This window comes from Heterodontus francisci, chromosome 32, assembly GCF_036365525.1.
Source record: "Heterodontus francisci isolate sHetFra1 chromosome 32, sHetFra1.hap1, whole genome shotgun sequence".
In the NCBI taxonomy this organism is placed as follows: Eukaryota; Metazoa; Chordata; class Chondrichthyes; order Heterodontiformes; family Heterodontidae; genus Heterodontus; species Heterodontus francisci.
In genome coordinates, this window is record NC_090402.1 from 4,866,598 (window position 1) to 4,892,124 (window position 25,527).

Below are 25,527 nucleotides of genomic sequence, written 5' to 3' on the forward strand. Positions count from 1 at the left end.
TTGGGATTTTGGTTGTTGGGTTTTTGGGGATGTTGGGGTATGTTGCTTTTTTGGGGGGGATGGTGGTTTTTTATGAGATATTGGGGTCATGGGGGATGTTGGGTTTTGGGTGATATAGGATTTTTGGGGGATGGTGGGGTTTGTGGAGATGTTGGTGTTTTGGGGGATTTTGGGGGAGTGTTGTGGTTTTGTTCGGGGTTTTGGGGTTTTGTGGGGGAATGTTGGGTTTTTTAGTTTAGTTTAGTTTAGAGATACAACACTGAAACAGGCCCTTCGGCCGACCATCAACCACCCATTTATTCTAATCCTACACTAATTTCATATTCCTATCACATCCTCATCTGTCCCTATATTTCCCTACCACCTACCTATACTAGGGGCAATTGCTAATGGCCAATTTACCTATCAACCTGCAAGTCTTTGGCATGTGGGAGGAAACCGGAGGAAACCCACACAGACACAGGGAGAACTTGCAAACTCCACACAGGCAGTACCCGGAATTGAACCCGGGTCCCTGGAGCTGTGAGGCTGCAGTGCTAACCACTGCGCCACTGTGCCGCCCTTTTGGGGGAGCATGGGTTTTTTATTAGATGTTGGGGTCTTGGGGGATGTTAGGGTTTTCTGTGATATTGGGGTTTTGGAGGATGGTGGGGTTTTGGGGGGATGTTGGGGTTGTTGGGGGATGCTGGGGCTTTTGGGGGATGTTGGTTTTTTTGGGGGATGGTGGGGTTTTGGGGGGTTTGTGGGGTTTTGGGGAATGTAGGATTTTTGGGGGAATGTTGGGATTTTTCGGGGATGTTGGGGATTTGGGGGCTGATGGGATTTTGGGGGATGTTGTGATTTTGAGGGATTTCGGGGGTTTGGGGGGATGATGGGTTTTTGGGGCATGTTGGGGATTTTGGGGTTCTGGGGGATGCTGGGGTTTTTGGGGAATGTTGTGTTTTTTGGGGGATGGTGGGGTTTTGGAGGCTGATGGGATGTTGGGGGTTTGGGGATCTGGAGGTTTTGGGGATGTTGGGATTTTTGGGGGATGTTCAGGTTGTGGGTGTTGGGTTTTTGGGGGAGGGTGTGTTTTTGGGGGATGTTAGGGTTTTCATGAGATGTTGAGGTTTTGGGGATGGTGGGGTTTTGGGGGATGGTGAGGTTTTGGGGGATATTGGGGTTTTGGGGGATGTTGGGGGTTATGGGGGATGTTGGGGTTTGGGGGGGTATGGGGATATTGGGGTTTTGGGGGGGATGTTTGGGTTTTGGGGGGATGTTTGGGTTTTGGGGGGATGCTGGGGGTTATGGGGATGATGGGGGATTGGGGGGATGTTGGGGCTCGGGGGGTTGTTGGGGGATATTGGGGTTTTGGGAGATGTTGGGGTTTTGGGGGGATGTTGGATTTTTGGAGGATGGTGAGGTTTTTGGGGGAATGTTGGGGTTTTGGGGGATGTTAGGGGTTATGGGGATGTTGGGATTTTGGGGTAATGTTGGGGGTTCTGGGGGGTATGTTGGAGGTTTTGGGGGGATGTTGGGGTTTTGGTTGTTGGGGTTTTTGGGGGCTGTTGGGGATTTGGGGGATCTGGACGTCTTGGGGATGTTGGGATTTTTGGGGGGTGTTCAGGTTTTGGGTGTTGGGTTTTTGGGGGATGGTGTGGTTTTGGGGGATGTTGGGGTTTGGGGGGATTTTGGGGGATGTTGGGGCTTGGGTTATTGGGGTTTATGGGGGGTGTTGGGGTTTTGGCAGATGTTGGGGTTTTGGGGATGTTGGGGTTTTGGGGGATTGTGGAGTATTTATGAGATGCTGGAGTTTTGGAGGATTTGGGGGTTTTTATGAGCTGTTGGGGTTTTTTGGGGGAGGGGGGTGCGGCCCAGTGCCGATGTCCAGCGTTTGAATCTCGATCTTGTGCCGGGATTCCGGGGCCGCCACTGAAAGCGGAACCTTTATAACATCCAACCGTGAAACAGGAGCGACTTCCGGTCGGACTGGTTTGGCGGTAGCAACACTTCCGCTCGAGGAACACGAGCGCGGCAGGTGAGAAACAAATTCATCGCTGAGGTAGTGAGGGAGTGAGGGAGTGCTGCACTGGCGGAGGGACGGTAGTGAGGGAGTGCCGCACTGGCTGAGGGACGGTAGTGAGGGAGTGCCGCACTGGCGGAGGGACGGTAGTGAGGGAGCGCCGCACTGGCGGAGGGACGGTAGTGAGGGAGTGCCGCACTGGCGGAGGGACGGTAGTGAGGGAGTGCCGCACTGGCGGAGGGCCGGTAGCGATGGAGCGCCGCACTGGCGGAGGGACGGTGCTAATGGAGTGCTGCACTGGCGGAGGGACGGTAGTGAGGGAGTGCCGCACTGGCGGAGGGACGGTAGTGAGGGAGTGCCGCACTGGCGGAGGGACGGTAGCGATGGAACGCCGCACTGGCTGAGGGCCGGTAGCGATGGAACGCCGCACTGGCTGAGGGACGGTGGCGATGGAGCGCCGCACTGGCTGAGGGACGGTGGCGATGGAGCGCCGCACTGGCGGAGGGACGGTAGCGAGGGAGCGCCGCACTGGCGGAGGGACGGTAGCGAGGGAGTGCCGCACTGGCTGAGGGACGGTGCTAATGGAGTGCTGCACTGGCGGAGGGACGGTAGTGAGGGAGTGCCGCACTGGCGGAGGGACGGTAGTGAGGGAGTGCCGCACTGGCGGAGGGACGGTAGTGAGGGAGTGCCGCACTGGCGGAGGGACGGTAGTGAGGGAGTGCCGCACTGGCGGAGGGACGGTAGCGATGGAACGCCGCACTGGCTGAGGGCCGGTAGCGATGGAGCGCCGCACTGGCTGAGGGACGGTGGCGATGGAGCGCCGCACTGGCGGAGGGACGGTAGCGAGGGAGCGCCGCACTGGCGGAGGGACGGTAGCGAGGGAGTGCCGCACTGGCTGAGGGACGGTGCTAATGGAGTGCTGCACTGGCGGAGGGACGGTAGTGAGGGAGTGCCGCACTGGCGGAGGGACGGTAGTGAGGGAGTGCCGCACTGGCGGAGGGACGGTAGTGAGGGAGTGCCGCACTGGCGGAGGGACGGTAGTGAGGGAGTGCCGCACTGGCGGAGGGACGGTAGTGAGGGATTGCCGCACTGGCGGAGGGACGGGAGTGAGGGAGTGCCGCACTGGCTGATGGACGGTAGTGAGGGATCGCCGCACTGGCGGAGGGACGGTAGTGATGGAGCGCCGCACTGGCGGAGGGACGGTAGCGAGGGAGCGCCGCACTGGCTGAGGGACGGTAGCGAGGGAGCGCCGCACTGGCTGGGGGACGGTAGCGAGGGAGCGCCGCACTGGCTGAGGGACGGTAGCGAGGGAGCGCCGCACTGGCTGAGGGACGGTAGCGAGGGAGCGCCGCACTGGCTGAGGGACGGTAGCGAGGGAGCGCCGCACTGGCTGAGGGACGGTAGCGAGGGAGCGCCGCACTGGCTGAGGGACGGTAGCGAGGGAGCGCCGCACTGGCTGAGGGACGGTAGCGAGGGAGCGCCGCACTGGCTGAGGGACGGTAGCGAGGGAGCGCCGCACTGGCTGAGGGACGGTAGCGAGGGAGCGCCGCACTGGCTGAGGGACGGTAGCGAGGGAGCGCCGCACTGGCGGAGGGACGGTAGCGAGGGAGCGCCGCACTGGCGGAGGGACGGTAGCGAGGGAGCGCCGCACTGGCGGAGGGACGGTAGCGAGGGAGCGCCGCACTGGCGGAGGGACGGTAGCGATGGAGCGCCGCACTGGCGGAGGGACGGTAGCGATGGAACGCCGCACTGGCTGAGGGCCGGTAGCGATGGAGCGCCGCACTGGCTGAGGGACGATGGCGATGGAGCGCCGCACTGGCTGAGGGACGGTGGCGATGGAGCGCCGCACTGGCGGAGGGACGGTAGCGAGGGAGCGCCGCACTGGCGGAGGGACGGTAGCGAGGGAGCGCCGCACTGGCGGAGGGACGGTAGCGAGGGAGCGCCGCACTGGCGGAGGGACGGTAGCGAGGGAGCGCCGCACTGGCGGAGGGACGGTAGCGAGGGAGCGCCGCACTGGCGGAGGGACGGTAGCGAGGGAGCGCCGCAGTGGCGGAGGGACGGTAGCGAGGGAGCGCCGCACTGGCGGAGGGACGGTAGCGAGGGAGCGCCGCACTGGCGGAGGGACGGTAGCGAGGGAGCGCTGCACTGGCGGAGGGACGGTAGTGAGGGAGTGCTGCACTGGCTGAGGGACGGTGCTAATGGAGTGCTGCACTGGCTGAGGGACGGTAGTGATGGAGTGTTGCACTGGCGGAGGGACGGTGGTGATGGAGTGTTGCACTGGCGGAGGGACGGTGGTGATGGAGTGCTGCACTGGCGGAGGGACGGTAGTGAGGGAGTGCTGCACTGGCGGAGGGACGGTAGTGAGGGAGTGCCGCACTGGCTGAGGGACGGTGCTAATGGAGTGCTGCACTGGCTGAGGGACGGTAGTGAGGGAGTGCTGCACTGGCTGAGGGACGGTAGTGATGGAGTGCCGCACTGGCTGAGGGACGGTAGTGAGGGAGTGCTGCACTGGCGGAGGGACTGTCGTGAGGGAGCGCCGCACTGGCGGAGGGACGGTAGTGATGGCGTGCCGCACTGGCGGAGGGACGGTAGTGAGGGAGCGCCGCGCTGGCGGAGGGACGGTAGTGAGGGAGCGCCGCGCTGGCGGAGGGACGGTTGTGAGGGAGTGCCGCGCTGGCTGAGGGACGGTAGTGAGGGAGCGCTGCGCTGGCGGAGGGACGATTGTTTGGGTACGATGTTAAACTGAGGTCCCATCTGCCCTTTCAGGCACTCTTGCGGGGAAGAGGAGGGCAGTTTTCCTCAGTGTCCTCGTCAATATTTATTCTTACATCAACATCACAACAGTTTTTCTCTTTATTATTCTGTTGCTGTTTGTGGGATCTTGCTGTGCACATTACCTGCCACATTTCCTACGTTACAGCAGAGAAAACTACTTCACTGAACTACTGCACTTGAAAAATAATTCACTGTCTGTAAAAACATTTTGGGAAATCCAGAGGTGAAGAAAGACACTGTGGAAAAGAGAATTATTTCAGGTGATTAACTTGTAGAAATCATCAAAATTTTTACCAGTTTTCAAGTTGATTTTTCTTTTGTAAGGTTTGTGTTTTGGAGTGTGATCGTTCTCGTCATAACAGATTGGAATTGGTGATGAATTCAGGAAAGAAGTCATGCTAAATCTTTACAAATCACAGTTTAGGCCCCTGCTCGAGGATTGTGTCCAATTCCAGGCTCCACACTTCAGGAAGCTATCAAGGCCTTGGAGAGGGTGCGGAGGAGATTTGCTGGAATGTTCCCAGAGATGAGGGACTTCAGTTACAGGGAGAGACTGGAGAAGCTGGGATTGTTCTCCTTAGAGCAGAGCAGGTTAAGGGGAGATTTAATAGAGGTGTTCAAAATCATGAAGGGTTTTGATCGAGTAAATAAGGAGAAACTGTTTCCAGTGGCAGGAGGGTTGATAACCAGAGGACACAGATTGAAGGTAATAGGTAAAAGAATCAAAGGGAAGATGAGGACATAATTTTTTTTACACAGGGAGTTGTTGTGATCTGGAGCGTGCTGCCTGAAAGGGCGGTGGATGATGAGCAGACAATGGCCAAAGTAAAACCCAGCCTGCAGGTGGACAGTACACACCCAGCTGTTTCTGAGCAGGGTAGCCAAAAGAAGACAAAGCGGAAGAGGTTCTGGGCCAAGGAAACGAGCGTGAACAAAAAGAAGATACGGCCAGTGCTGCCTCCTAGAGCTGCTGTGGAATACTCCACTAACTGGAAAGCACTTCAGCAGGTAAGTGTTAAAGAAATACACAAAGGTGTCATAAATCTGAAAGAAAAAACATTGCCTCAGACATAAATTTTCATCTTAACAAAATCAGCAAATGTTGGAAATTGTTCAGGTCGGGCAGCTTGTGTGGAGAGAGAGAGAAAGGTAGGGTTAATGTTTCAGCATGTCTTGACTTGAAATGCTAACCCTCCCTTTCTCTCCACAGAAGCTGCCTGACCTGCTGAGTGTTTTCAGCATTTGCTGTTTTTTAGATAATACATTGCCTTGACTGAACACTGAGGCTGAACCATTCTTGGGAGCTTAATAGTGCCTATTTTGCAGAAAGATAATGTGAAATAAAAGACCCAGGTTGTGATCTGTTAACTCATCTCAATGAACCAGCAATTGGCACATAGTTGGAGTTAGTGTTTAGATCATCAGGGTGGGAAAGTTATTAACAAGCGTCAGGCTAGTTATGCCTTTCCCTAACAAAAGAAATCCTACATTGTTCCACATTAGCTCTGTGCAGTGATGGTAACAGTCTTAACTTCAAGGGAACAAACGGAGCTGTTTTAAAATAGATTCTTGGCATGTGGGTGACGCCGGCAAGGCTGGAATTTATTGCCCATCCCTAGTTGCCCTGAGTAGGTGGTGTTTGGCCACCTTCATGAACCCATAGTAATGGGTTTGATATAAATTCACTGGTTTGCTAGGCCACTCCAGAGGGTGTTTAAGTGCCAGTCATGTTGGTATGGGACTGGAGTTACACATAGGCCCTGACTGGGTAAGGACTGCAGGTTTGAGGTGTGCAAATGGTGGGGTAGTTTATAGTGAAACGTTTTAACAGCTCCATACAGGCTTTGGTCACAGTTGAATGTATACTCCAGCTTGCAGAGCGTGTGCAGGTCTTAGAGGGAAGCAGGACAAATAGATATATAATGCTGTCCAAGTTCTCAATGTTGCTGCTGAATCCTGAGATTGGGTTCAGCTTTGCCCTCTTCTGTAGGAAATGCTAGATGATAAAAGACCAGGTTCTGTCGAGTTCACTGTCTACCATCCTGGTAGTCCCATGATCCAATGGTAATGGAGTTATTGACTAATCACAGTGATCAATCTCTGTCAGAGTCAACAACAGAGCCAAACATGAGGTGAGGAAATCCCCAGTGATGAAGAGCTTTAGGAACCATCAGTCCAAAGTTGCCTGTTCCTCCTGATCATGTTATACTCACCACACATGTCTCGAAGTACTCACATACTGGAGCACAAAATATTTTCTGAAATAACATTTCTTGGGAAGGTTTATGGAGAGGACAGTCTGGAGAAGAAGGGGCTGGAAATCACAATGAGTGTATCTTGCAGCCAGAGTGAGAGTTTGTGTGTTGTATGTTTCAGTTGCAATTTGTGAATTGTGGCCACTTATTCATGTGAAGGGTTGTTATTTTCAATCAGATAATGAATCAGACAACTGATGCAAAGAAAATTCCGGAAAACAAATCTAAGATTCGGACAAAGAAGGAAACGTATGCTGTGGAGAAGAGTCATCAAGGAGGACAGAGTGTTAAATCAGAGAAAGAGGCAGAAAGCTTGACGCAGCCCGACTCTCAAACAATAAGTCAGCTGGTGAAAGGAAATGGACTGAAACCAGATGAAACTGCAAACCAGGGGTCTCGGCACAGCAAGAAAAAGAAGGCAAAGAACAGCCGAGGACCTCTGGAGGAAGGTAGTTCCCCTCGGAAGATAAAAAGAACCAAGACTGAACCAGAAACTGAGAACCACACAGAGTAAGTGTTTGTGAAATCATTCCCTCGCTTTCTGCTCCCACCCTCAGCCCCAACCGCCTTACCTCTTCCTTTACTCTCCAGAACCTGTTCTCACGACCAGAGCAGATTAAGCGATGATTAAACAGAGCTGTTTAAAATTCTGAAGGGATGGGATAGAGTAGATGGCACTAGACAATGTTTCCAGTGATTGAGGGATGATTATGCCTACATGTAAGAGATTTAGGACAGAGAGCAGAGGAGGTTCTTCACACAGAGGCTTTGCAGGCTGTTGTATTCACAACCAGAGTTAGTGTTTGAAGCAGAGACCAGGTCAACTTTTAAGAACAGGTTAGATGGGTGATTGAAGGGAAAGTGGTGGGGGCTGGGGAATAAAAGGATATAGGAACAGAGTGGGCACGTGGGATTAGGATACTGCTCGTGGAGGATAAATACCAACACAGTCTGGATGGGCTGAATGGCCTATTTGCGTGCTGTACTAATTGCACAGAAATAACAAACGTGGCCTTTGGTGCGGTGTAGAGAGGATCATCGCTAACGTTTCATTGTTACTGCAACAGAGGAAACTGAGGAGAGCAGTAAGAGACCAGCTGGTTCATCAACCTGCCCCACGCCGCAGGATGGACAGTGCATCGTGACTAAACACTTCTCCTCCCCTCCACCCCCTCCCCTTAGCAGTTATGTAATCTCCTGGGAAAGGCAAAAATCCCGGAATCAAACAGGGAAAAAGTACTCGGGGAAAATTCCTCTCCGATACCCTCAGGCAATGGAAACCAGTCCTGGAGGCCACATAGACTGTGTTTATAAAAAAAACTTTCCTTCTATATGATGTGATCTGTGACCCAGTCAGCGACTGGTCCAGTTCCCTCTTGAGGGCAGAGAGTCAGCACACCAGCCAGAAACACATAGCGGAGACTCAATACTCTCTGGGAGATTGAACTGAATTCTCTGTACCCTGGGAAGATAGGAACAGTAGGAGGCCACATGACCCCTTTGGTGCCCTGAGATTGATCCATATGTACCTGAAGGGGCCCAAGTTCTATCTCTAGTCTCTGCTGAATTAAGTGCTTCCACTGGAGGGCTCTGACTTCAGTGGCACTGTGCCAACGATACGAATGACCAGTGTTCAGTGGGTTTTGTTGGTATTGATGTCGCGTGAGTGTTTGTTTCCCCCCACCTTCCTCTTGAGTCAAATACCCCGTCACACTTGTTGTCTGGGGTCACGTGTGGAAAAACTGTCACTACAATTGGGTGCCAATGGCAGCTGGAGCCTGTGGAACTGTCCCAGAGAGGGTCAGCATCCCTGGAATGGGGCAGGCAGTGGAGACGTGGCGACTGCTGTGTGATTAAAGTATTTTTAGCATTATTTCTCCTCTCCGTTCAGCTCTGATGTCCAGTGGATACCAATCACCATAGGTAATCCACTCAGTCCTTTTTGGGAGAATCTCAATTTCACCAAAGAAATCTGAGTCGTTTCACACCACCTGAGTCTTTCCGGGGGTCCAGTGGGTTATTGAATCTTCTTTGGACTCTCAATCCTGGTCTGGAATTGGGACTGGTTGTTGGTTTTAGGAATCCAAGAGTTAAATGAGACCAGAAGCTTCCAGATCCATTACGAAATGGCCACTACTCCCCAATGTTAAATTTGTACTAAAGTCTCCATCTGGCTTGGACAGGGTGCTGAGTTGGCTGGTGTTGAGATGGAAGTGTCGACAGTAGCTTGATTTTACCCCGCACTTTTCATGTAGCAAAGTGTCTCAAGGTGAGTGTAAATCAGATAAAGATTGTGCATCGTGTGGTCCCTGAAATGTTAGTGAGGTTACAAATGCCAGTTTTCATTCCCTCTAGAACCTGCATTGAAAGTTCCTCTCAAACTCATTTCATGTAGATTCAGCAGAAGGGAGACCTTCACTGCCTGTGTCAGATTCAATCTCCGGTCCAGGAAGGAAGGCACTTTGATTTACTGAAACTGGGTATTGGTGAGCAGAAACTCACCCATTATGACATTGCCCGTCTCTGCCCCGCCTTAGCTCATTTACTATTTAAACAGTCATCTATGCATTTGTTATCTCTAGACTGAACTATTCCAGTACTCTTCTGGCTAGCCTCCATCTTCCACCCCCCCATAAACATGTGCTCATCCGAAACTTTGCTTCAGGCTTGACAACCCTTCGATTTTAAAACTCTCATTCTTGTTTTCAAATCCCTCCATGGCATCAACCCTCCCTATCTGTGTAACCACCTCCAGCCCCTACACCCCTCCCTATCTCTGTAACCTCCTCCAGCCCACACACCCCTCCTTATCTGTGTAACCTCCTCCAGCCCCTACACCCCTCCCTATCTCTGTAACCTCCTCCAGCCCCTACACCGCTCCCTATCTCTGTAACCTCCTCCAGCTCCTACACCCCTCCCTATCTCTGTAACCTCCTACAGCCCCACAATCCTCCAATTCTGGTCTCTTGCATATTCCCCATTTTAATTGCTTCACTGTTGGCAGCCGTGCCTTCAGCTGCCTAGACCCTAAGCTCTGAATTTCCCTCCCTAAAGCACTCAGCCTCTCTCTCCTTTAAGACTCCTTAAAACCATAACTTGAGAAATAGACTTGCATGACTACAGGGATTGAGCTAGGGAGTGGGACTAACTGCATTGCTGCATGATGAGCCAGCATGGACTCAATGGGCCGAATCGCTGCTTACTTTGCCGTAAATGATTCTTCGGCTTCAGTTACTAACTCCAGTAGTGACTTCCATAGCCTCGCGACCCTCTGTATAAAAATGTTTCTCCTGCTTTTTGTCCTAAATCTCATATCTCTTGCATCTTTGACCAAACTTTTGGTCATCTGCCCTAATATCTCCTCCCGTGGCAAAATTTTGCTTTAGAACACTGCTGTGAAGTCCCTTGGGATGCTTCACTATGTGTAAAGTGCTATATGTTAAACAGGCAGATGTCCATTCACCAAAATGAGGAAGCCGATGACAGGGTCTGATCCACAACTGTCTTATTAGCAGTTCATAGTTCAGTCCAAATATCAGTCCCCACTCTTCCCTTCTGGACTAACTGTCCAGAGGCAACTCCCCAACTGGGCAAAGACCCAGCCCTTAAATACAAAACTATAATGAACATCACCTGCTCTCTATTAACACTGAAATCAGTCCTGTTTAATTAAAGGGACCAGCTTTTCAATATTGTCAGGATATAAATGTGAGTTGTTAGAATTTTGCTCCTTCTCTAAAAGCTGCTTGGGGTAGTGGGGTCGATGTAGTGGACTTACAAGCAGGAACGGAACCCAGTACTGGTTTCTGTGTTTAATTTTAGTGCAGCTTCCTTATTCTCTCTCCCGGTTTCCCAGCAGACCCGATATCTGGTTTGATGACGTAGATCCAGATGACGTCGAAGCCGCGATGGGACCAGAAGCTGCAGGCATTGCTCGGCAGCAGGTAGAAGCAGCAACGGGAAATCCACACCCTGCAATACAGAGCTTGGAAAAGATGCTGGTTAAAGATGGAGCTTTCGAAGGGTAGGTCGTGAGTAACATTAACACTTAGTATCCTATCTCATAGTTATACAGATGGGAGAGTGTAGGGGAAGCTTTACTCTGTATCTAACCCCGTGCTGTACCTGCCCTGGGAGTGTTTGATGGAGACAGTGTAGAGGAAGCTTTACTCTGTATCTAACCCTGTGCTGTACCTGCCCTGGGAGTGTTTGATGGAGACAGTGTAGAGGAAGCTTTACTCTGTATCTAACCCTGTGCTGTACCTGCCCTGGGAGTGTTTGATGGAGACAGTGTAGAGGAAGCTTTACTCTGTATCTAACCCTGTGCTGTACCTGTCCTGGGAGTGTTTGATGGGGACAGTGTAGAGGGAGCTTTACTCTGTATCTAACCCTGTGCTGTACCTGTCCTGGGAGTGTTTGATGGAGACAGTGTAGAGGGAGCTTTACTCTGTATCTAACCCCCGTGCTGTACCTGTCCTGGGAGTGTTTGATGGGGACAGTGTAGAGGGAGCTTTACTCTGTATCTAACCCTGTGCTGTACCTGTCCTGGGAGTGTTTGATGGAGACAGTGTAGAGGGAGCTTTACTCTGTATCTAACCCCGTGCTGTACCTGCCCTGGGAGTGTTTGATGGAGACAGTGTAGAGGGAGCTTTACTCTGTATCTAACCCGTGCTGGATGAGCTTGAGTTTTAATAATGTGACATTCAGTGTTTAGTTTTACTGAGGTGCTGGCTGCTCTTTTCAGAAACAAAGTGATCGTGACTTCAGTGACAGTCTGGATAACTGTGCTGGCTGTTTTCGTAGACTGACCAAAGCTGTAGCAATGGACTGTGAAATGGTCGGTGTGGGGCCGGACAAGGTGGACAGCATCCTCGCACGGGTTTCCATCGTGAACCAATTTGGCAAATGCATTTACGACAAATACGTGAAACCGACGGAAAAGGTGACAGATTACAGGACCTGGGTGAGCGGAATCCGACCGGCTGACGTGAAGAATGGTGAGGGGATTTTCTGAGCCTCTGATTTTAAAATATTTCTGCAGGATTTTCAGACAAGGTTTTGGCTGTGACAATGAAAAGGAGATAAATTCAGGAACAGCGTAGAATTTCAGAGACATTACAACATGAAAACAATCTGTTTGGCCCATTCCGTTCTGTTCGTATTTATCCTGCACACAAGCAGTATCCTAATCTCATGTGCCTTCCCTGTTCCCATATCTCTTTGTCCCGTTTTCCTTCACCCACCTGCCTAACCTATTCTTAAATGTTGACATAGCATTGGCTTCAATCACTAACTCCAGTAGTGAGTTCCACAGTCTCAACCTTCTGTGTAAAAATGTTTCTCCTGCTCTCCGTCCTAAATCTCTCATATTTAATCTTGCATCTACGTGCAGGGCCATGATGTGTGATTTTTATTATCCAAATATAGACTGAGATAAGGGTAATTCACAACAGGGGACAAGGAGCCCCTAAAATGTACCCAACACAGCTGTTTAGATTAATGTGTCTTTATTCCAACAGGAGGAAAGAGATCCAGAACTAGGAAATGAAGTGGGAAACATCTAGGAAACAGCGATCATAACATAGTTACATTCTAGATAAAAAATTTAAAATGGGGAGGGAGGAAAGTGGTCAAAAATGGAGTTACTTGACTGGAAACAAAGCCAATTTTGATGAGATTATAAGGAAACCAGCCCAGATAAACTGGAAAGAAAAATTGGCCAATAAAACCGTAAACAAATGGGAAACCTTTACATCTTGTGGGAATGTGTCCCATAAAATCTAGCAATGGCTTCATTTTAAAATTCTCATCCTTATTTCCAAATTCCTCCTTGGCTTCGCCCCTCCCTATCTCTGTAACTGCTCCAGCCCTACAACTATCCGAGATCTCTGAGCGCCAATTCTGGCCTCTTACTCATCCCTGATTTTAGTCTCTCACTGTTGGCGGCTGTACCTTCAGCTACCTGGGTCCTCAGCTCTGGAATTCCCTTCCTAAGGCTCTCCTTAAAACTACTACTTTGACTAAGCTCCTGTCCTAATATTTCCTTATGAAGCTCGGTGTCAAATTCTGTTTGATAATGCTCCGCTGAAGTACCTTGGGACATTTTACTATGTTAAAGGCGCTATATAACTGCAAGTTGTTGGGTTGATTAGGGTAGATTAGATGTATTCTCTCGTGAGGTAAAGGGAGGAGCAAGCACTGGGATTCCTTGAATGAGAAGATTAATAGAAATTAAAATGAGACTTTGCAGGTGACAGATCTGAGGCTTATAACTTGACCAAATGAAGCTGTGTAGAGGGGAAACAAAAAAGGTCAGAAAGGTGAAGAGGCAAAATTATGAGGGGCATTGATAGGATTGATGGGAAGAAATCCTTGGCGGAGGTGTCAATAACCAGGGCGCATAGATTTAAGGTAAAGGGCAGGAGGTTTAGAGGGGATTTGAGGAAAAGAATTTCACCCCAGAGGGTGGTTGGAATCTGGAACGCACTGCCTGAAGAGGTGGTAGAGGCAGGAACCCTCACAACATTTAAGAAGTATTTAGATGAGCACTTGAAACACCATAGCATACAAGGCTATGGGCCAAGTGCTGGAAAATGGGATAAGAATAGATAGGCTTCATGGCTGGCACAGACACGATAGGCCGAAGGGCCCGTTTCTGTGCTGTATGATTCTATAAGTACGAAGAAAATCTATCAGGGAACAGAAAGGGAAGTAGCAAAGGATTTATAATACGCCTATAAATTGAAAAGGTTGAAGAGTTGATTTAAGGAAGGAATGACATACTGAATGAGCCTGTACCTTGGTTTTTGACACTAGAGTAGCATAGTGGAAAGAAAGTGTGAGGAGGAGATGGAGCAGTCAGAGGGGGTAACTCCAAATAAGGAAAAAGTGCTCAGCAAAAATGGGTGGAACTCAAAAGTGGAAAGGCTGTTGGGGCTCTGATTGGCTTACTGAGGGGTGTCAGGAGAAATTGTCCACAATTTTTCAGATATCCTTGGGTATGGAAGTTCCCTTCAGAGGGCTGGAGGGTTGTTGATGTAACACCTCTGTTCAGAAAGGACTAAACTAGGTAAGATTAGACAGACTGGTCTGAAATCAGTACAAAGTAGGTCGTCAAAGGTAGTAATCTCAGGATTACTACCAGTGCCACCTGCTAGCGAGAGCAGAAATAGCAGGATATATCAGATGAATACATGGCTGGAGAAATGGTGTTGGGGGGAGGGATTCAGATTCCTGGGACATTGGAACCGGTTCTGGGGAAGGTGGGACCAATACAAGCTGGCCGGGTTGCATCTGGGCAGGACCGGGACCAATTTCCTCAGGTAGGGGCGGGGGGCGGTGTTTGGTAGTGCTGTCAGGGAGGGTTTAAACTAGAATGGCAGGGGGATGGGAATGTGAGCAGGGAGACAGAGGAGGGGAAAACAAGGATAGAAATGAAAGACAGAAAGGTAAGAAGCAAAAGTGGAAAGCAGAGAAAACAAGGGCGAGAAACAAATGGGGCTTTAGTGCAAAATAAAGCTAAGATGACTAACGATGTGAAAAAGATAAGTTTAAAGGCATTGTGTCTTAATGTGCGGAGCATTCGCAATAAGGTAGATGAATTAACAGTGCAAATAGATATAAACGGTTATGATTTAGTAGCAATTACAGAGACAGGGCTGCAAGGCGACCAAGGATGGGAACTGAACATCCAGGGGTATTCAGGAAGGACAGGCAAAAAGGGAAAGGAGGAGGGGTAGTGTTGTTAGTAAAGGAGGAAATCAATGTAATAGTGAGGAAGGATATTGGCTCAGAAAATCATTATGTGGAATCTGTATGGGTGGAGCTAAGAAACACCGAGGGGCAGAAAATGTTGGGGGTTGTCTATAGGCCCCCAAACAGTAGTGGAGGTGTAAGGGGTGGCATTAAACATGAAATTAGAGACTCATGCAATAAGGGTACAACTGTAATCATGGGTGACTTTAATCTACATATAGATTGGTCAAACCAAATTAGCAATAATACTGTGGAGGATTTCCTGGAGTGTGTACGTGACGGGTTTTTAGACCAATACATTGAGGACCAACTAGAGAACAGGTTATCCTAGACTGGGTATTGTGCAATGAGAAAGGATTAATTAACAATCTTGTTGTGCGGGGCCCCTTGGGGAGGAGCAACCATAATATGATAGAATTCTTCATTAAGATGGAGAGTGAAGTAGTTGAATCCGAAACTAGAGTCCTGAATCTAAATAAAGGAAACTACAAAGGTATGAGGCGCGAGTTGGCCATGATAGATTGGGGAACTTTATTAAAAGGGTTGACGGTGGATAGGCAATGGATAATATTTAAAGAACGTGTGCATGAATTACAACGATTATTCATTCCTGTCTGGCGCAAAAATAAAACTGGAAAGGTGGCTCAACCGTGGCTTACAAAAGAAATAAGGGATAGTATTAGATCCAGGGATGAGGCATATTAAATTGCCAGAAAAAGCAGTAAGTCTGAGGATTGGGAGCAGTTTAGATTTCAGCATAAGAGGACAAAGAGGTTGATTAAGCAGGGGAAAATAGAGTATGAGAGTAAACTTGTGGGGAACATAAAAACAGACTGTTAAAGCTTCTATAAATATGTGAAGAGTAAAAGATTAGTGAGACAAATGTAGGTCACTTAGTCATAAACGGGGGAAATTATAATGGAGAACAAAGAAATGGCAGAACAATTAAACACATACTCTGTCTTCACAAATGAGGACACAAATAACCTCCCAGAAATGTTAGGGAACAAAGGGTCTAATGAGAGGGAGGAACTGAAGGAAATCAGTATTAGGAAAAAAATAGTGCTCGGGAAATTAATGGGGTTAAAGGCTGACAAATCCCCAGGGCCTGATAATCTACATCCCAGAGTATTAAAGGAAGTGGCCCTGGAAATAGTGGATGCATTGGTGGTCATCTTCCAAAATTCTACAGACTCTGGAGCAGTTCCTACAGATTGGAGGGTGGCAAATGTAACCCCACTATTTAAAAAAGGAGGGAGAGAAAAAACAGGGAACTAGACCAGTTAGCCTTACATCAGTAGTGGGGAAAATGCTAGTCTATTATAAAGGAAGTGATGGCAGAACACCTGGAAAGCGCAAATGGGATTGGGCAAAGTCAGCATGGGTTTACAAAAGGGAAATCATGCTTAACAAATCTACTGGAGTTTTTTGAGGATGTAACTAGTAGAATAGATAAGGGAAAACCAGTGGATGTGGTGTATTTGGATTTTCAGAAAGCTTTTGATAAGGTCCCACATAAGAGGCTAGTGTGTAAAATTAAAGCACATGTGACTGGGAGTAATATACTGGCATGGATTGAGAATTGGTTGATGGACAGGAAATGGAGAGTAGGAGTAAAAGCGTCTTTTTCCAGGTGGCAGGCAGTGACTAGTGGGGTACTGCAGGGATCAATGCTTGGGCCCCAGCTATTCACAATATATATTAATGACTTGGATGATGGAACTAAATGTAACATTTCCAAGTTTGCAGACGACACAAAGCTGGGAGGGAAAGTGAGCTGTGAGGAGTATGCAAAGAGGCTCCAATGTGTTTTGGACAAGTTGGGTGAGTGGGCAAATGCATGGCAGATGCAGTATAACGTGGATCAATGTGAGGTTATCCACTTTGGTTGCAAAAACAGAAAGGCAGATTATTATCTGAATGGTGATAGATTGGGAAAGGGGGAGGTGAAATGAGACCTGGGTGTCCTTGTACACCTGTCGCTGAAAGCAAGCATTCAGGTGCAAGCAGTTAGGAAGGCGAATGGTTTGGTGGCCTTCATTGCAAGAGGATTTGAGTACAGGAGCAAGGATGTCTTCAGTTATACAGGGCCTTGGTGAGACCACATCTGGAGTATTGTGTGCAGTTTTTTGGCAGGATTTACGTATGAGGAGAGATTGGGTCGACTAGGCCTGTATTCACTAGAGTTTAGAAGAATGAGAGGGAATCTCATAGAAACCTATAAAATTCTAACAGGACTAGACAAGCTAGATACAGAGAGGATGTTCCTGATAGCTGGGGAGTCCAGAACCAGGGGTCACAGTCTCAGAATACAGGGTATGCCACTTAGAACTGAGATGAGGAGAAATTTCTTCACTCAGAGGGTGGTGAACCTGTGGAATTCTCTATCGCAGAAGGCAGTGGAGGCCAAATCATTAAATATATTCAAGGAGATAGATATATTAATGCAAAAGGGATTAAGGGATATGGGGAGAAAGCGGGAACAGAGTATTGAATTAGACAATCAGCCATGATCTTTCTGGAATGGCGGAGCAGGCCCGAAGGGCTAAATGGCCTACTCCTGCCCCTATTTGTTACGTTTCTATCAGTAGTGGGTAAGTTTCATGAGACCAGAAAATGGGACGAAATGAATACATGGAGTGGCAACGATTAAGTAAGGACACATGGGTTTGTAAAAGGTAAGTCCTGGCTGGAAAAAATGAATGGTGCTGTTTTGAGGAAATAATGGGAGTTATTGATAAAAGAACTGCGTTGTGCATATGGATTTTGGAAGACACTTGATAAGATGCCACATAGGCTGGTGGCAGCGTGGGTAGGAAGTTACATGAAGCACGGAACAGTGGCTAATAGCAGCATGAGGGGTGGAGGGATGTAAGGAGTGGTGCCTCCTGGAGAACATTGATCTTTGTGAAGATTGAATATTTGATCTTGTAGCATGGGAGACTGTGTGTTCATGTGCACGCGTGTTTGAAACCGACTTTTTTTCTGGCTGGTTTGGCCATTTTTCAGGTGAAGACTTCAAAGTTGTACAGAGGGAGGTGGCAGACATCTTGGAAGGCAGAACATTAGTTGGTCACGCTGTCCACAATGATTTGAAGGTCAGTACCCAGGTTCACTCAATCCACCCAGCCCCGCAGCATATGGTTCAGTGTTTGTGGTGGGTGGGGGGGGGGGGTGCAGGGGTGGATCCACTTCCACGTAAAAAGTTTTTTAAAAAACTGAATTACCTTTTCTTATGAATTGTCAATGTCCCTCCTCCCCCAATAGATTTTCAGTTGTTGCCATAATACGGATGTTTTGTTTGGGAGTAAGAGAATGCTGTCCTTGGTCCGGGTCCTCAGTCACCTCTTCATTTTATGAAAGGGGGCTTGGGCGGGAGTGGGGAATGGTTAATACTTGCACTGAATGTATCCTCTCCACTCCACCTGGGTTTGCCCCTCCTTTCCTGAAGGTGCTGACTCACTGGTGCACAGGATCCGTATACGGTGGGGTGGCCTTTCTCTAATAACCTCATCCAAGTTTGTGTGACAAGCAGTTCTGTCATTGGTCTAATAATCCTGAGAATGAGTTCAAATCCCACCGTAAATTCAGTTTAAATAAAAAAAAAAATCTCAGTTTTTTTTCAAAAAAAAGTGTGATATCATTTGGCTACTGACTCTTCTGCCACTGAAGTCTGTTTCTCCTTTTTTCATGTTTTCAAAACCCTTTGTGATTTTGAACACGTCTATGAAATTGTGTGGAACTGGATTTTGAGAAAACAGGAAGTTTCTTGACAGTGTACTGTATCTCACTTCTTGCCAATCCAGCTGAAGAAATGTGTACAAAACTTAAACACAATGAGGTTGCGTTTTCTCCAGTAATAGCACAGATGGAGTAAGCTGAGGAAGCACAAAAGATTGAGGAATTTTAAACATAGGTGAATTGCATCCGGAGCCATTTGTATTCATGTTTTCTGCTGGTCCAAGACTCACTTCACCTGGATCAGACTGTGCAAACAAAACTGGTCATGTCTCCAGATCGACATTGCGAGGTTCCATTGGTTTGGAAAGGCTCTTCAGATTGCACATCAATGTCTTAGGCACACAGGCACCCGAAGGCATGTTTTAAAAAAAAAATTCATAGCAAAAAGTGTTTGATTTACTAAGAAACTGACTAGTGTGCACCAATGAAAGTAGTAAGCTATACAGACAGCTGCTTCTGGCATGTATGTCAGTCCGATGCTTTAATAATTAATAACCGTTGTCTAATTTGTCACAGATTCTGTTCCTGGCCCATCCAAAGAAGAAAATTCGTGACACGCAGAGATATAAACCTTTCAAAACAGTCACCAGAGTGAGTAAAGTGACTTTGGATTTGTCCATCAAACACAGCTGCCGATTGAACACACACTATGTCAGCAGTGTCTAGCTAATGGATGTTAGACCCAAACGTCCTTGTCACCTGACTGCAAATTCCTTTCATTCAAACTGATCACCCACAGAACCACGCCATCTGCCATTGCAGGATACCATCCCATTGGACTTGTAAACTGAACCATTATTAACAAGCACAATTCTTCTGATGTAATCCCAGTTGACTCATCTGTCGGGCTGGGATAATTGAATTACATCGTATTTACAGCACAGAAACAGGCCATTCGGCCCAACCAGCTGGTGTTTCTGCTGCACACAAGCCTTCTCCCACCCTACTTCATCTCACCCTATCAGCATATCCTTCTATTCCTTTCTCCTTCGTGTGTTTATCCAGCTTCCCCTTAAATGTATCTATAATCAGCATTTTATTATTTTTTTATGTGAAAGTACATTTTCATGAAGTAATCTCAGTTTGGAGCTTTGTCATTCATTACCCAAAGTCATACTGGTTGGGATTACACCAGTTAACTGGTACGTTTGGTTTTGAATTATATATTTTTGATTTCCTTTGTTCCTAGTCAAAATTGAATGGATACTAATTGTAAAATGGATTATATGAGACAGTCATTAATAAATCCAATAGGGAAGTCAGGAGAAACTTCTTTACTCAGAAAGAGGTGAGAATGTGGAACTCGCTACCATATGGAGTAATTGTGAGATTGACCAGGGGTGATGGGAACAGGAACCCCACTGGCCAGTACTGTTTCTCCCTAGCCTGAAACCACTGAAGCTAGTTGCAGTGACCTCAACAGCACCCTAGTGCAAACAGACAGGGTGCAGAGTACAGCTTGAGTCTGGAATCTACTTTGGTTGTAAAAACAGAAAGGCAGATTATTATCTGAATGGTGGTAGATTGGGAAAGGGGGAGGTGCAATGAGACCTGGTGTCCTTGTACACCTGTCGCTGAAAGCAAGCATTCAGGTGCAGCAAGCAGTTAGGAAGGCAAATGGTATGTTGGCCTTCATTGCAAGAGGATTTGAGTACAGGAGCAAGGATGTCTTACTGCCCTTATACGGGGCCTTGGTGAGACCACATCTGGAGTAATGTGTGCAGTTTTGGTCTCCTTATCTGAGGAAGGATGTTCTTGCCATGGAGGGAGTGCAAAGAAGATTTATTGGGCTGATTCCTGAGATGGCAGGAATTACATATGAGGAGAGATTGGGTCAACTAGGCCTATATTCACTAGAGTTTAGAAGAATGAGAGAGGATCTCCTAGAAACCTATAAGATTCTAACAGGACGAGACAGGGTAGATGCAGGGAGGATGTTCACAATGGCTGGGGAGTCCAGAACCAGGGATCACAGTTTCAGGATACAGGGTATGTCATTTAGAACCAAGATGAGGAGAAATTTCTTCACTCAGAGAATTCCACAGGTTCACCACCCTACCACAGAATGCAATAGCCAAAGGGATCAAGGGATATGGGGGAAAAAGTGGGAACAGGGTACTGAATTAGACAATTAGCCATGATCTTTTTGGAATGGCGGAGCAGGGCCGAATGGCCTACTCCTCCTATTTTCTATGGAAGTACAATGTGATCCAGGATGCATAGTCTCAAAATAGCCTAGTTCTATTTGAAGATTTTTTTGTTTTTAAAACAAACAGCATTTATTTTTTATTTCTATTAATTATCTTAAATGTTTCCACTCTGTAGTGTGGCCGACCATCCCTCAAACACTTATGTCAGCAGATTCTAAAGATCAAATTTCAGGAGTCTGAACATTCTTCGGTGAGTGTGTTCACTGAGAGCCTTGTCACTCTCAGTGCATCGAGATTGTGGTAGTTGTATTCAGTGTGTTCAGACTGTAATTGGAATTACTGAGCATCAGACACTTGGTGTTGGATTGTGTTTACGCTTGCTGTAACACCACAACTTCTCAATTGTCTCTCTATCCTCTCAGTGTTTCTCCCTTTCACTCCTGAAGGCTCTGACTCTCACTGGGGTACGGGCTGCACGCACGCTGACTCTCAGTGGGATACTGGCTCCACGCACACTGACTCTGACTGGAGTCTGGGTCCCACAAAGACTCACTGGGGTTCGGGTCCCACATAGGCCGATGCGTACTGGGGTACGGGTTCCTCACACACCGACTTACTAGGATGAGGGTCCCTCATGCACCGACTCTCACTGGGGGACGGGTCCCACACCCGCCGACTCTCACTGGGGGACGGGTCCCACACCCGCCGACTCTCACTGGGGGACGGGTCCCACACCCGCCGACTCTCACTGGGGGACGGGTTCCACACCCGCCGACTCTCACTGGGGGACGGGTCCCACACCCGCCGACTCTCACTGGGGGACGGGTCCCACACCCGCCGACTCTCACTGGGGGACGGGTCCCACACCCGCCGACTCTCACTGGGGGGCGGGTCCCACACCCGCCGACTCTCACTGGGGGGCGGGTCCCACACCCGCCGACTCTCACTGGGGGGCGGGTCCCACACCCGCCGACTCTCACTGGGGGACGGGTCCCACACCCGCCGACTCTCACTGGGGGACGGGTCCCACACCCGCCGACTCTCACTGGGGGACGGGTCCCACACACAGTGACCCACTCCTCCTGTAGTCACACCATGTGTGCGCTTAGACAGTGGATGCTGAACAGTTATTTGACCTTGGGAGCCCATCACAACAGAATCTGATCCAGCACACCATTAAGTCTGTATGGCTTCTTTGGAAAGTATTGAGATAAAACCCTTTTGTGAGGAATTGTTTGGGAGTCTTCCAACGGACGCTACTCCTGATAGTGACTGCCTCAGATTCCAGTCACTGTATAAACCGTAGACGATGATCAATACACCAGAAGATTTAGCTCCAAGTGTCCAGGGTTGATGTGTTTATCTGCTAAAATTCAATTTGTTCAGGAAATTGAGCCCAAAATATTCCTTCTTGTTTCTGCCCTCTGGCCCAGTGCCTCAGGCCAGATGGTACGTGTACAATTGGAGTATTTAGTGGAAAAATTGCTGTAGTTCTCAATGAGCCCAGGCTTGGAGAAGGAAAGGCTGGTTGCTGATGTTTGTCTGTTGTCGCCCTGCCCCATGGATAGGACACTGAGGGCAGCTGTGACTGGACAGCCGTCACAACTAAGACCAGCTAACTTAACAACTTGCATTTATATAGCATCTTAATATGAAATGCCCCAAGGCGCTTCACTGGAGTATTATTAAACAAAATTTTGACAACAAACCACATGAGAGATTAGGACAGGTGAGCAAAAGCTTGTTCAAACAGGTAGGCTTTAAGGAGTATCTTAAAGGAGGAGAGAGAGGTAGAGCAGTTTAACAGGGGAAATTTGGCAGCTGAAGGCATTGCTACAAAGGGTGGAGTGGTGAAAATTGGGGGTGTGCAAGAGGCCAGAATTGGAGGACGGCAGAGATCTGGGAGGTTTGTTGGACTAGAGGAGGTTACACAGATAGGGAGACGGCAATACCACAGAAGGATTTGAACACAAGTATGAGATTTTTAAAATTGGGGCGTTAACAATTGGGTTAAGCTCAGCGATGGAGCCCGGGCCTCTCTGCTCAATGTGTCTCTTTATTCCTCACTGGGTCGGACATGTCATCTGAAGCACAGCATGTTTAAGATTCAACATACAATGATTCCTCATTACTTCAGGCTATTTCGGGTAAGACAGCTCTTTTTAGGTGTTGGCATCTTACTGAGGTTCCTGCTGTGCAGACTGCTGAAATTCAACAGAGGCACGAGGAATGTTTTGTGAGGAAGCTGATTAATTATACCTCTTACTGGGCGCATCAAACAGCACTCTGTCTGCAAGTCTTGAAGAATCGCTGGTTGGTGCTGATCGCAGCCAGGCAGGGTAAGGGTCCCTGCTTTTTATCACTCTGTGGTGAGGACAGACGATCAGGCTGATCTGTGATGCCCTACCTGATTGAATGACTGCTTGGGTGGTGGAGAATCTGCTACCATGGAACCTGTGCCCCAGTGAAAGGCAAGGATAGGTGGAACTGAAACTTGTAGAAGCTCAGTGCCTTGGTTTGAAGAAAAGGGGCTTCCCATTGCTGCCTGTGTGTAATCTTTTTTTTCCCTCCTCCTTGCCCTTTAGGTGCAGGATGCACAGGCAACAATGAGACTTTACACTCTGGTGAAGCAGCACTGGGAGGCTGAGCTAAAGGCAAAGCATAAAATGAAGAAACAAGTTACAAAGGAGAAGAAAGCAAAACCTTTGAGCTGAATGGGAGAAGACTGCAAGAAAAAGTAATGCTGACTGGGCAGTGACTGTCTCACACAACCTCCCTCTCCCACCGGCAGCTCCCTCCATCCATACCCAGGCGCTCTGAGAGTTCATTCTGTGCCTCTTCTCCCACCGAGCTTATAATTCGACAGATGCACACTGGTGTGAGACAGCAGTTGCATTTTTGAAATGGCTGCTGTCACTTCAGTGAAGAGTACAGCGCACTGTAGCTGGATGATGATCGACAATTTGGTCATTCACAGGTAACTCCCCAGAGACGGGTGTTTCCCTACTGTTACTGACTCTTAACAGATCCCAGACGGGATTAGTTTGGAGATGCTTCTCATGCCTGGTTTAGACTGATGAAATCTATTTTTGCTGATAATTCACCTCTGAAAATTTACAAAAATAAAACCCCTCTAGAATTTTCACTGAATGTGAAGTAAGTCGATGTCTGGGAGAACAGAACACTTTGTATTAAAGGTCTGCTCGGGTCTGCAAAGAAGAATCAGACCAGAGCCCGACAGAACCACATCCGACACAAGCCCAAGCTGGCCCGAGTCCTTCCATTTTTTCCTGTGCCCGACCTGACCATCAGTTAACTTACCTTCCATTTTTCACTTTGTTGCTGATCTGCACAAACTTAAAATAACTGTAACAAAACCACCTTTCTAGTACAAAAATTAAATTAACAGTGGAGCCACTTACCTATGATAGAGCGTGTTCGACCCAAGCCCAAATGCTGGACCCAACAGTGCAACCCAACCCAACCTGTGTCGTTGGGTTCGGGTCGGGTAAATCCAGTGTTGCCATCAAACACTCCCAGGACAGGTACAGTACGGGGGTTAGATACAGGGTAAAGCTCCCTCTACACTGTCCCTATCAAACACTCCCAGTTAGGACACTCAAGCACCAGAAACCCTCCAGTATCTTGTCTCAACAGCCAGTTTTCAGGTGTGAGTGTCACTGACTATTTGCTTATGTAGGGCATCGCAGTTGACCCCGCTCTTTTCCAACAAGTATACTGACTGAAGAAAAGAGAAAAAAGGAAAAAACAGGGTTAGATACAGAGTAAAGTTCTCGACACTGTCCCATCAAACACTCACGGGGCAGAATCCACACGGGATTGGCTGGAGAGTTTGGAGCACTTCCTGTGTGCAATCAGCTGAAGCAGCTGCACCTGTGGGAGCAGCAGCTGGAGAGGAGAGAACTGATAGCAGAGAACGAAGAACTACAAACTGCAACACAAGTGTGGAACTGATTCTATCCATTGGAATAAAGGACCTGCGAGTTATTTTGGAGGTAGGTGTTGGAACAGTGGTGAACTGTTTTGCTTGGACTGTTGGGGGAGGAAGGAGATGCCGGAATATCCAGCAGCGGGGCTCAAAGATTCGATAGGGGGCCTCTGTATTTACTTTTGTGTGTTCCTCCATCTTGCATAAAGGGGGCTCCCTCGCCCCACAATTGCGTGGCTCAGGACAGCTGGAGCCGCCCAGGTGAAGAAACTCTTTGTAGCAACAGCAGAAAGTGGAAAGAACCAGGGGTTCCAGCTGACTCAGGCGAAGAACCCTCCCCTGACTAGAAGACTGGACTCTGTATTCTCTACAGTAAGGTGCTCCAACCATCAATTTAAGAGAAACATCCTCACAGCCCTTCTCTCCCTTTCACCTCAGCCACCTAATCTCTCCTGTCTTTTTCCTTTCCAGTCCTATCCTCCTCTACCCCCATCCCCACCCCATCATAATAAAAGCAAAATACTGCGGATGCTGGAAATCTGAAACAAAAACAAGAAATGCTGGATTCACTCAGCAGGTCTGGCAGCATCTGTGGAAAGAGAAGCAGAGTTAACGTTTCGGGTCAGTGACCCTTCTTCGGAACTCATCCCATCATATTGCTTTAGTTTTAAAAAAACTGCTGTCTGCTTTGTTTAAGGGTTTTTTAAAATTCATTCATGGGATGTGGGCGTCGCTGGGCTAGGCCAGCATTTAGTGCCAATCCCTAATTGGGCGGCGCAGCGGTTAGCACCACAGCCTCACAGCTCCAGCGACCCGTGTTCAATTCCGTGTACTGCCTGTGTGGAGTTTGCAAGTTCTCCCTGTGTCTGCGTGGGTTTCCTCCGGGTGCTCCGGTTTCCT

General features: G+C 48.5%; 1 protein-coding gene across 4 annotated transcripts; it reads left to right on the plus strand.

Moving 5' to 3' along the window:
* Positions 1-1,965: 1,965 nt before the first annotated feature.
* On the plus strand, positions 1,966-23,828 carry rexo4 (REX4 homolog, 3'-5' exonuclease). 4 transcript variants are annotated; one of them, XM_068012042.1, is made up of 10 exons: positions 1,966-2,017; positions 4,923-5,037; positions 5,537-5,785; positions 7,211-7,542; positions 10,889-11,056; positions 11,836-12,029; positions 17,797-17,885; positions 19,045-19,119; positions 20,854-20,928; positions 23,264-23,828. In XM_068012042.1, exons 3-10 carry the CDS (start codon positions 5,594-5,596, stop codon positions 23,390-23,392), a joined length of 1,254 nt encoding a protein of 417 aa, XP_067868143.1. In that variant the 5' UTR covers positions 1,966-2,017; positions 4,923-5,037; positions 5,537-5,593; the 3' UTR covers positions 23,393-23,828. The 4 variants fall into 4 exon arrangements, with proteins under 4 accessions (XP_067868143.1, XP_067868144.1, XP_067868146.1 ...); XM_068012043.1 differs by lacking the exon at positions 4,923-5,037 and having other exon boundaries at positions 1,974-2,017; XM_068012044.1 differs by lacking the exon at positions 1,966-2,017 and having other exon boundaries at positions 4,192-5,037; positions 10,892-11,056.
* The last annotated feature ends 1,699 nt before the right edge of the window (positions 23,829-25,527 follow it).

Coding starts and splice junctions, on each gene's coding strand:
- rexo4 (XM_068012042.1), top strand. CDS start 5,594: ATGGCCAAAGTAAAACCCAGCCTGCAGGTGGACAGTACACACCCAGCT. Junction 11,057..11,835: donor AAAGATGGAGCTTTCGAAGG/GTAGGTCGTGAG, acceptor CTGTTTTCGTAG/ACTGACCAAAGCTGTAGCAA. Junction 17,886..19,044: donor CTGTCCACAATGATTTGAAG/GTCAGTACCCAG, acceptor AATTTGTCACAG/ATTCTGTTCCTGGCCCATCC.